Source organism: Lytechinus pictus, chromosome 5 (assembly GCF_037042905.1).
Source record: "Lytechinus pictus isolate F3 Inbred chromosome 5, Lp3.0, whole genome shotgun sequence".
Taxonomy (NCBI): domain Eukaryota; kingdom Metazoa; phylum Echinodermata; class Echinoidea; order Temnopleuroida; family Toxopneustidae; genus Lytechinus; species Lytechinus pictus.
Window position 1 is genome coordinate 29,884,984 of NC_087249.1, and position 12,218 is coordinate 29,897,201.

General features: G+C 38.9%; 1 protein-coding gene across 1 annotated transcript; it reads right to left on the reverse strand.

Moving 5' to 3' along the window:
• Positions 1-290: 290 nt before the first annotated feature.
• On the reverse strand, positions 291-3,169 carry LOC129260313 (5-hydroxytryptamine receptor 1A-alpha-like). The gene is made up of 2 exons (XM_054898316.2): positions 2,246-3,169; positions 291-719 (listed from the first exon to the last, which is right to left on the reverse strand). The coding sequence occupies exons 1-2, from the start codon at positions 3,143-3,145 to the stop codon at positions 411-413; spliced, it is 1,209 nt and encodes a 402-aa protein (XP_054754291.2). The 5' UTR covers positions 3,146-3,169; the 3' UTR covers positions 291-410.
• Between the last annotated feature and the right edge of the window lie 9,049 nt (positions 3,170-12,218).

Sequence of the window (12,218 nt, forward strand, 5' to 3'; positions counted from 1 at the left end):
ATGCAAGAAAATACAGGCATGTCACAAATCAAAATAAATATATAAATAATAAATAAATATAAAGTGGCTCTAAGTAGTTGCGATCAGTGGCGTAATGAGCAAAAAAATTTGAGGGGGCCAGACACGACGTATTGGGCAAAAGTTATTCAAAGTTGAGAGCGAGCGAGGAAAATTTCGAAATTTGTATTACAAATATAATATTCAGAAAATAATATCATATCTCAGCCTTCTCTCTTCCTTTTCTTCCCTTTTCTGCTTTTTTTTCTTGGTCGTGATTTTTTTTTTTTTTTGGGGGGGGGACAAGCGCCCCAAGCCTCCGATCTATACGCCACTGGTTGCAATATAAATGAATTAAAACGAAAGTGGAGAGGATGTCCATAAGGGGGAAAACGCAGTATCGGAGTACAAGTTTAGTTAGCTCGCGATAATCTTCTACAACTCCTACAGGTGAACATCCTAACGATGGTTTCTCGAAATAGAGGTTGAGACATGGCATAGGAGAGAGGGTTCAAGAGGCTGTTCCCGTACTGCAGGTTGAGGATGGTTGTAAAAGCTTCGATTGGTAGACCTGGCAAAACGAGTCGAGGTTCGAAGCTGTAGATCACATTGATAACGCTAACCGGAATCCACGTGACTACGAAAGCGATGACGATGAGGAGGAGGGTTCGAAAGGCCTTCGTCGTTTCAGCTGTCGATTCCATACGATTTGAGGTTGATGTCTATTGTTTTTAGAAATTAAGAATGGCCAAAATCAGAAAAATGGGAGAAATAGAAGGAAAAACAAAAAGACAATGCGTGCATATCGTGTACAAGATCAAGAACATAAAGTTACCGAGATGAGGGGGGGGGGGAGTATACTCAACAGTTATGCATTATTGACAGGATAATTGATTGATTGTTTTTATTTCTGCATTCAATGCATCAGATAGAGGTTTAGAAGAAAATATATACAAATGTAATATGTAACAGATTAATTGTACAAGCATTGGATCAATGAATATTTTTTTTGTTTAAAATGTATTACTCATTAAAACATTTTAAAAGAATGCGAGACCGCCATCGTGAGAGACGAGGCTTGATAATGATGTCGGCCTCGTAAATAGGTACATGTATTTTTTTCATTGATCAAGTGGGTATAATGGAAGCGCTGATAATAGTATTAATCTTCAAAATCTGTTGAAGGTGCGGCGCCATAAAGGGGTAGGGGACCACTACCCCATTTTATCTTGTGATAATTTAAAAAAGGAATGAAGAAAAAAAGGAAGGAGAGGAAGAAAGAAGAATTCAAAAAGAGGTAAGACCTTAATTAAAACTCTATAACACATCCCTACTTTAAAATGATTAAAGGAGAATGAAACTCTTGGAGCAAGTTAGCTTTTGTTAAAGCAGAAAAATCAAAGAATAAGATCAACAAAAGTTTGAGTAAAATAGGACTAGCAATAAAATAGTTATGAGCATTTGAATGTCGAGATCACTAATGCTATGGAGATCCTCCTATTGGCAATGCGACCAAGATCTATTATGTCACAGATGAACAACTCTCCCTTTTGGACACTGAAAATATACCCCAAAACATCTCTTTTTGCTCATTCTAATCATATGACAAACGATTCATCAATGATATAATGTTGTGAAACCTCTGTACTTGTCCTCTCATAAAGAGAACACCTCACCTTGGGATAGACTCTATAAAAGTGAGAATATAAGTGAAATAAGTACTAAAGTATAATGAGGGAGTTGTACCTGTGTGACATCACAGTTCTTGGTCGCATTGCCAACGGGATGATCTACAAGGCATTAGTGATCTCAATATTCAAATGCTCATAACTTTCTTATTATTCATTCAATCTTCCTCAAACTTTCAACAATATGTTTCTTTGATTTTTCTCTTTGATATGGATTCAGCTGGTTTCAAGGGTTTCATTCTCCTTTAATGAGAAAAAGTTACGTCATCTTGAAATCGTCTTACCCCCTTCCCTGTCAGAGTATCCTGACACCACTCCTGACTTTAACTCATTGCCTACTACAAATAGATAGCCCCTTTCAAAACCTATGATGATTCAGTGGGTCAACAATTTAACAACATGGCATGAGTTGATTGTCCCATTTTTTTTCGACAACTTAAAGATTTACATTTAAAAAAAGTATAATTATGTACGTATTCAATAAACCTTCATGTACATCCGTCGACCAAACTTCACGAGTAAGTCCAAATAATTCATAACAGTGATGTTAGATTTCTTACCGATAATTCTTGGCTGCGATCTCCAATCTTGCCTTCATCGTTTGACGGAGATACGATGGTGTCGTCTCTGCTTCTTGGTTCTGCGATGTCATCAAAGGAGACTTCAAGCGATCTCGAAATGACACGAACACCTGACACATCTGTGGTGGAAAGGTTGGTGTCTGTTAACCCGTCCGACCTCTTGGTCTTCCCCCTTCTCCTAACCGTCTTTCGGATCTTTTTATAGATTCTGAAGTACAGAACGGCGATAACGGCAAGAGGCAGAAAGAACATGGCCACAATCTGGACGACATTCGTGATGGGGTTTTTTACGTACAGCTGGAGACAGTGTGGTCCGTTGTCGAAATCGACGACGAACTCCCACACAGTGACATACCCAATCCAGAAGGACAGTCCAATTACCCACGGTAAGGAGTTGATAATGATGGCCTTGCGCTTTGACCTAGAGATGAAATGGTTAATGGGATCGTAGATAGCTTGGTGTCGATCAGCGCAGATCACAACCACGGTGATGTTAGAAGCATTGACGATTCCATTGAAGATTCCCGTCATGATCTTACAGACATTTTGAGAAAATGGATAGCGGTTAATATAAGAATGCTCTATCACAGCCCCCAATCCAATTCCAACCAGCAAATCAAGTATGGTGAGGTTGATGATGAAGTAGTTATTATAGGTACGGAGGCGTTTCTCAACCATGAATGCTCCAAGGCTGATAATGTTGGCTATCACGATGAGAGCGAAAAAAATGGCGGAGAAGATAAGGCTTCTTAGGTCTTCTGGATTAATTCCAGACAGATCAAGAGAATGAGGAGTGGTATTTTGGCCATCACTTAAAACTATGTCCGTCGAGTATGACTGAGTATTGTAAGAAGAAGTGGCCATGATTAAATGAAGCATTTCCCAGAGCTCTACGTCTTTCCTTTAAATACATATTTTGGTGACATGGCTTATATATAGCTAGCGAAAGATTATAGACCTACGCTCTCTGTTCCATAAATGAGTAGCATGGAATGATGCAATATTTTAAGTGTAGTATTTACGATGATAGAACTTTTTTTTGATAAGCTGAGATCGTCCTTCACATGTCAAATGGGCGAGATACAGAAGAAAAGTTGTCAACCATTACCCATTATTGCGTGACATTTCTTTAAATGACACAAAATGCAGTACAGGAAATTGGTCTCTAAAAAATAGACGCTACCAATTATTAAAAGTCCTTGAAATATATTAACGAGTGTATATTCGTGCAAGAGTAAGAGTATATTTCTAATTTAAATGTTCTCCCGAATGTTCTTTACAAATTTTGCTTTGGATAAACTATATTTCACCCTTTTTGGATATGCACCAAACGAAACCAAAGCTCACTTTTATTCCCAGAAAAATGAACGAAGGATTCATGGCTTTTAAGATGCAAACAACCTTCAAACTGACTGTAAAAACAAGAGCTATGAAGCGACTTACTTGATCGATGTAATCCTCTTATACTCTACTTTTACAGTCCTTTATCTCGTTATTCGTACAGTATCTTAGTGCAACTTAAGTTTTTGAAAAGAAATATGGAGCCTTTTTAAGAACACACGCATGCTGACTTCTTTCATCTTCTTTTACAAATCCCCAGGGAAAAGTCGGTATTTAAATGTATCTCTTAGGAACATGCATGTTTAACAAAAACTTTGTAGGCCGATTTGTATTTTCATGACAATTGAAAAAAATATCACTTTTTGCTCGACAGTTTTAGAAACCAAGTAAAACGTTGAAGAATATATATATATTTTTCAAATATTATATATAATCTTTGAGACAGTCACATGAATGTAACCGAATCCTGACCGATCAAAGTGATTACAATTTCATTAGCGGATCTATTTTAGGTGCACATCCGTCCCGTGTCCCCCCCCCCCCTCCGCCTGAGAGCCATAACAAATAGGGTAATATATACGCAAGTGAGGACCTTTTTTTTACTTGTCAATTTTTTTTCTGACATAAATCACCATTACTTGGGAGTGAAGACTTTTTTTAGGGGGGGGGGTGTTTTTTGTACAAAAATGCCCCCTTGGAAAATTCTGGATCCTCCCCTGGATTACAATGTTTCGAATGATATGACAAAAATGCAATTCAAAATTCCATTTATATATTCATAATGCAATACAGGGCATCTTTTTTTTTTTTACTACTGCACAGGCCTATAGGTGACTGCGTTTTTGCGTCAAGTTTAGATTTCTTTTTATTGTTTCATGAGATGCTTTATTGCAGTTTCTTTTTTTTCTGGAGGAAATGCTTCAATTCAGTGGCGTAACATGCGGGGGGCTGAGCTTGCTCCCCTGCCCCCCCCCGCCTGTTACGCCACTGAATGGAAGCATTTCCTCCAGAAAAAAAAGTGGTGGATTTCACCGAGGAAATAAAAAAAAAACAGGAAAAAAGAGAAAAGGGAGGGAGAAAGAAAGAAAGGGAAAGGAGAAAAGGAAAGGAGGAAAAGGAAAGGGAAAAGTGAAACGAAAACGAAGATAAAATATTTTTTAAACGGAAAAGGAAAGAAGAAAAGCGGGAAAAGGAACGAAAGAAGAATATTTGAGAAAGAACAAATTATTCCGAAATAGGACTATGTAATGCAATAGCATGATGGAAAATAAATTAAAAGATGACAAAATGGCAAACAATAGCGGGAAATGAAGTCAGAATGGAATTAGCCAAAAAGGTAAATTGGAAAACGAAGAAAAGGGATAAGAAAAAAAACTTAATAACACGACCGCGCTGCCGAGGATTGAAAATAAAGAGCGGGAAGAAGGATAGACTGCATACAACATTGTGCTATAAGCTTGCTAAATTTTATGCAAATAAGCTACCGGGGCTTTGCCCCAGACCCAACGCAGTAGGGGCTCTTCATCTATAACCTTCAAATGGCTCTATAGCTTCCCCCTATAAGGACCCTCCCTACAGCTTTACGTTCAATCACTGGCGTACAGGCGTGGGGGGTCTTGGTTCCACACCCAAGAGGAAATAAAAGAAATATTGGAGACAGCGTATAATGACATGAATGGAAACAATGAACTGTGTTATTTGCTGAAATAAAAAAAATCTATCACATAATTAGAATTTAATTTCAATAGGCAATCTTTTTTTAACAAATATTCCCACATTGCTATGTTGTGCCCCCTCAAAATATTTGGTTCATTACGCAATTGGGTTGAATAATTATGTTGTGTAAAAGCTATATTCTGTATATACCCGCGATATTTGATTTAAAATAGCGGCAATTTGCGAGGTTTAAATGGCTTTGATATAAAAAAGTTCAGGGGGCTCCGCCCTGGACACCAACCGCATAGCACTGTCGTATATGAGTATGGTAGGGTTGGAACATGGCCCCCAAAAGTTCTACAACTAAGAACAAATAACAAGGAGGAAAGGAACGCAAAGGAAAAGTTTAGGATATGAATGTCAATGTTAGATTCTCATGAAAAGGTTATTTTTTCTCGCTCACTTCGCTCCCTCGGAACTTATCTTAAGCAGCGCCCCTCGTTTTGTTTTGCTTTTTTACTCTTCACGCTACTGCCGCAAAGAGTCTTGTTCACAGTGGCGTACAGACCACAAAGAAAAAGGAATGGAAAGAGAGAAGGGTGAAATATATTATTCTCTGGATATCACAAAATTTGATTTTTGTATTAAAAATGTTTTTAAAAAATTGCTCGCTCCCTTCGCTCACTCGCAACTTTATTTGAATGATAAATTCTGCCTGATACGCAATATCTGGCCCTCTTAAAATTGTCGCCTCATTACACCTTTAGGCTTGTTCATACCATGATATGACCGGACATTTTTTGGCTCTTGCCCCCTCCCCCTGGCCACCGACCCCTGTTATTTTGATAAAAACATAGATAAACCAAAAAATGTTTTAAACAGCGATTTCGGTATTTTCATTTTTGTATTTGTGTATAAAATATATCATACTGACAGCACAGTGGCGTAACAGGCGGGGGGGGGGGGGGTGCAGGGGGGCAATCTGCCCCCTGGCGGATTTCACCGGGAACATAAAAGAAAAACGGGAAAAAGATAAAGAGGAGGGAGAAAGAAAAGGAAAGGGGAAGGAATGGGGAAAAGGAAAGGAGGAAATGGAAAGGGAAAAGTGAAAAGAAAACGAAGAAAAAAACTTTTTTTTAATGGAAAAGGAAGGAAAGCGGGAAAATGTACGAAAGAAGAACATTTGAGAAAGAACAAATCATTCCGAAATAGGACTATGTAATGCAATAGCACGGTGGGAAATAATTTAAAAGACGACAAAATGGCAAACAATAGCGGGAAACGAAGGTAGAATGTAATTAATCAAAAGCTATTAATTGGAAAACAAAGAAAAGGGACAAGAAAAAATAATAATAACACGACCTGGCTGCCGATGATTGAAATTAAAGAGCGTGAAGAAAGATGGACTGCATACAATATTGTGCTATAAGCTTGCTAAATTTTATGCAAATAAGCTACCGGGGCTTTGCTCCAGACCCCACGCAGTAGGAGCTCTTCATTTATAACCTTCAAATGGCTATATAACACCCCCCCCCGTTCAATCACTGGCATACAGGCGCGCAGGGGGGGGGGGGGGGTCATGTTCCACACCCAAGAGGGAAAAAAAGAAAATATAAGAGACAACGTATAATGAAATGAATGGAAACAATAAAATGTGTTATTTGCTGAATATAATGGAAAAATCTGTCACATAATTAGAATTTAATTTCAATAGGCAATTTTTTTTCCAGCTCGCTTTGCACGCTGGCGACTTTTTGCAATTTTTTCCCACATTGCTATGTTTTGCCCTCAAAATATTTGGTTCATTACGCAACTGGGTTGAATAAATGTGTTGTGTAAAAGCTATAGTCTGTATATGAACGCGATTTGATTAAAATAGCGGCAATCTTCGAGGTTTAAATGGCTTTGATATCAAGAAGTTCCGGGGGCTCCGCCCCGGACCCCAACCGCACAGCACTGCGTATGGAAGGGTTGGGACATGGCCCCCAAAAAAGGAGGAAAGAAAAGTGTAGGATATGATTTTATTTACTGAATATAATGTAAAAAATAGCTCAAAGTTAGATTCTCGCTCGCTTTGCTCGCTCGGGACTTATATAAAGCAGCTTTTTAGCACATGTGCTATACTGCACCCCTCGTGTTTTTTGTTTTTATTTTTTAATACTCTTCACGCTACTGCCGCAAAGAATCGTGTTCACAGTGGCGTACAGACCACAAAAGATGAATCTAGAGAGAAGAGTGAAATATAATTCTCTGGATATCATGTCAACATCTATCACAAAATTGGATTTTTGTATTAAAAAGGTCAACATTTTTGCTCGCTCGCATCGCTCGCTCAAAACTTTTTTAAAAGATAAATTCTGCCCGATACGCAATATCTGGCCTCTCAAAATAGTCGGCTCATTACACCATTACGCCTGTTCATACCATGATATGACCGGGAAATGTTTGGCTCTTGCCCCCCCCCCCCCCCCTGGCCACTGACCCCTGTTACGCCGCTGACCATCACCACCACAATCACCATCCCCACCATCATAATCTTCACCAACACCATCACCATCTTCACCACATCATCATCCCCATCACTGCCACTATCATCATCATTATGCAGGGGCCGCGGAAGCGGGGGGGGGGGGCACTTTTTTTTCTCCAAAACCGTGTACCAATACGTAAAAATGACCATATAATTGTGATTTTTTGCATGGTCCGCCCCCCCTCTCTTTGAAAACCGTTCCGCGGCCACTATTCTGTCTTTATCACAATCTAAACCACGTACCACCATCTTCATCGCCTTATACCACCACCACAATCACTTTCGTTATCATTATCATCGATCGTTACCTTCAACACCATCATCCTTTCTGTCGTCATCGCTACCACTAGAAGAATATCCCCCGACATATCGACTTGGCAAGATAGAATATATCGCCATGTCTAAATAATAATCTTATTTAGTAGACATGACAAGATAAAGTATTCCGCCATGTCGTCACGTCGATGGCATTTTAAAGGCTCCGTACTAGGGGTAATTATCCGAGGTAATTGTCTGGAGGATAAATTTCCGGGGGGGGGGGTAACAGTCCCTGCATGGCGGTAAAAAAATCTGGAGATAATATTTTCCTTGAAGTAGTTGTCAGCCGTCAGGGGGTGATTACCCTAACTGGGTTATTGTTATAGAATCCAGGATCTCGTGGGGAGGGGGCCCAAATTTGACCTGATTTTTGGCGCCCTTGTGTACTTTTCGAGAAAATGGCGCCTTTCCCTCCCGGTCAGGCAAACTTAAGTGCCTAAAATGCATTTTGAATTATCTTATCAAATAATCACATGAAAAAAAGCAATTGAAGACCACTTTTTTAATGTGTTCTTAAAAAATCCTTTACATAATGTAATATCAATGCGAGCGCGAAGCGCGAGTGATTTTTGGGGTTTCAATCTGGCTTAACTTCTCACCAGAGTAGGCCCTACTAGAATATTATGTGAACGGGAGCTGTAATTTCTTTACTAGTTGTTTTACAATAGCCTTCAATAATATTAATGATAACCTCTTGGGAATAATGCAATCTCGAAACAATCGACTCAATCTCCTCATCAGTGGCGTAGCTGTGATTTATTTAGCAGGGGTGCACGGGGGGGGGGGGGCTTGTTGAACTTTTGTAAAGGGCACCAAGATAAAAAATAGATACAATTGGGGGTAGAATTTAAGAAAATCTGAGATTTTATTCTTAAAAACACACTGAGGTATCTCACAAGGCTTAAATATATAGTGTGAACGCGAAGCGCGATCTGATTTTTTTTAATGTAATTTATCCTCAAAGCTTAATATTCCAACCTAAAAAATGACATTTCAAACCCCAAAAAGGAACACTCTATACATGTTTTGTCAATCATGAAAAGGGATGGGTAATTTGGTATCTTCCTACATCAACAATGCGAGCGCAAAGCGCGAGCAAATTTTTTTTGATATTCTGATCTGAAACTCGATAATTTTAGCACGTTTTGAATAAGATCAAGCTGCGTATCTCAATAAACATGCATGCGCGTGTTTTAGTGTTAGACCGAATCTTGGCATTCGGAATACATTTCATTTTTCATCATGAAAATCAATAATGCGAGCGCGGAGCGCGAGCTGAAAATAATATTTTAAATTCCGATATGTAAACGGTCAATTCAAGCACTATTTAGATCACTGTATATATAGGGAAATTGTGAAGTGGATAGCACTTAATAAATGATGCGAGCGCTAAGCGCGAGCTGATATTTATTATTATTTTAACCTAAGATCGGGACATTCTAGGCCTAAGGACATTTTGTCATCATATGAAAGTGACGACTATCTTTCTATTCCTCTTCCTAAGCGCGATATGAAACTTGTCGATATTTTTTTCTGAAAGAGGGACAATTTAGTTATTATGAATTTATCTAAAAAGCCCAATGAGTGCGTGAAATTTGTTGACAGTGCATGAGGCCTGAAAACTGGATATTTTCAGTTTTTTTTTGTAATCATGAATAGGATTCATGGGTTGATATATGTTTAACAAATAATGCGAGCGCAAATCGATATCCGAATTTTTTAATGAACTGTCATAGATGGGGGATTTTAAAGTAGTTTGTTATAGAATTATTATATAGGTATGCACAACTCACCAATCAAAATGCGAGCGCACAGCGCTAGCTCATAGGCCTTCATGTTTGACAATCGAGACACCTGAAATCGGGCCCCCCCTAGATCCGCCTATGTTAGTAGTTGTTATGATGAACCCGATGCATATCTAATTTTAAGAAATAAATGCGAGCGCGAAGCGCTAGCTGAAGACTTTTATAATGATGAAATGAAAAGGACATTTTCAGTTGTCAAGTTAGAATATCAAATATTTTCAGCTTGCGCTTCTCGTTCGCATAAAAACTGTGAGGTCGGGATGCTTATATAACTGAACAATTTTTTTTATATAATGACTTAAGAAGGACTCTTTTAAGGTCTAATTCCTATTCTAATTGTTTTTCTTTTTCTCTTCTTTTATTTTCTTTCCCGTTTTTGCACCACCATGGTGAGGGCAAGAACTTTGCCCCCGGGATCCGCCTATATATATTGACCTAAAAAACACTAACATCGACTACGTGGGATCGATGGAGAGGATACACACCTCACTAATAAAATACTGCGAGCGCGTAGCGCGATCTGAATTTGTTATTAACCCTTTTTTGTGACCCTGAACAGGATACCTATCTCGCTAAACAGACTTCAAACTCGAGCACATTGTTTTTGTCTATATCGTAAAAACGGGATATTTTAATTCAGCCGCATTAATTTAACCTTTTTGGGCAGGACATGTATTTCACTATAAACAGGCAATACGAGCAAACATGAATTTGCATGGAGCCCCCTAAGTTCAAGGTCAATTTTGCGCCCTCAGTTGAACATGAATTTGGCGCCCCCCAAGTGAAATATAACTTTGCCCTCCCCCCTCTGAAAAATGTATTTGTCGCTTTATGGTCAAACAAATTAGCGCTCCCCTAGTTCAAACACCAAGTTGGCGCCCCCACCTAGTTCGAACATCAATTTGGCGCCCCTACTTTGAACATTAATTTGACGCCCCCTCCTAGTTCGAACATTAATTTGCCCCCCCCCCCCCTTGTTCAAACATCACTTCGGCGCCCCGTAGTTTGAACGTCATTTTGGAGCCGCCTAGTTCGAACATCAAATCGAACTGAAGTCCCGGTCAACATCTCCCTCTTTCTTTTCCCATCTCCTTTTCTTTCTTTCTCTTTTCCTTCTCTCTCTCTCTTTCTTCCCCCTCTTCCTCTCTCTTTTTCGTCTTCTCTTCTTTTCCCTCCTCCTCTCTCTCTCTTTTCTTTCTTCCCATCTTCCTCTCTTTTTTTCCTTCTCTTCCTTCCTCTCTTTTTCTTCTTCTTTTTCCACTTTTCCTTCCTCTTTTCTTTTCTTCTCTTCCTTTCCCCACTTCCTCTCTATTTCATCTTCTTTCCCCCTTTTTTTTTCCTTCCCCTGTTTTTTCTTTTCTCTTTTTTTCTTCTCTTCCTTTCCCCCTCTTCCTCTCTCTTTTTTATTCTCTTCTTTGCCCATCTTCCTCTCTCTTTTCTTCTCTCCCTTCCCCCTCTTCCTATATCTCTTCTTTTCCTTCTCTTTTCCCCCGTTTCCTCTCTTTGTTTTCTTCTCTTTCTTTCCCCCCTCTTCCTCCTATGTCTTTTTTTTTTGAGCGGGGGGGGGGGGGGGTGAGGCTTGGCCCCCCTGGATCCGCGCCTGATAGAACCCCATGGTCTCGTATCATTTGACGTTTGGACCTCTCGATGAAATTTGATATATCCTGATCATAATTTTACACACACAGCGGACTGTCGGACTAACGGACCCGCGGACAATTGGACCCGCGGACTATCGGGATGTCCCCGCCTAAAAAAAGTATTGAAGTTCCCTTTGGTAAATTAGTTGAAGCTATCAAAATATTGGGAATAACTTTTTCATTAGATGTAGAAATTCAGGAAAATGCTAATTACAAAGAGATTTTAAGTAAAATAAAAAAATTATCAATATGGTGGAAGCAAAGAGATCTCACCCTGATGGGCAAAATACAACTTTGTTATTTATTTGTATATGCACAAAGAGTCATGTGGCTGAAAAGGCTTTTGACAGGAGATTTCAGAATAGGATGGAAAAGTTTTTTTTATATATGGAACCCGTGATGTAGGAGGCCTTTTGTTATTATTCACTAATACTTCACTGAATATTTGTAAAATATCATTACCAAAATTTTATATGGATATATTGGAAATTTGGGCCGCTACCAAAGAAGTACTTCTTAAAAAAGAAACATCTAAAAGAAATGAGATATTTTTTAACAACAAACTTATTCGACTAAATGGTCAAATGCTCTTTGATGAAAACTTATTTCTTAAAAATATATAAATTACATTATATTGTTGACAGGGAAGGCAACATCAAATC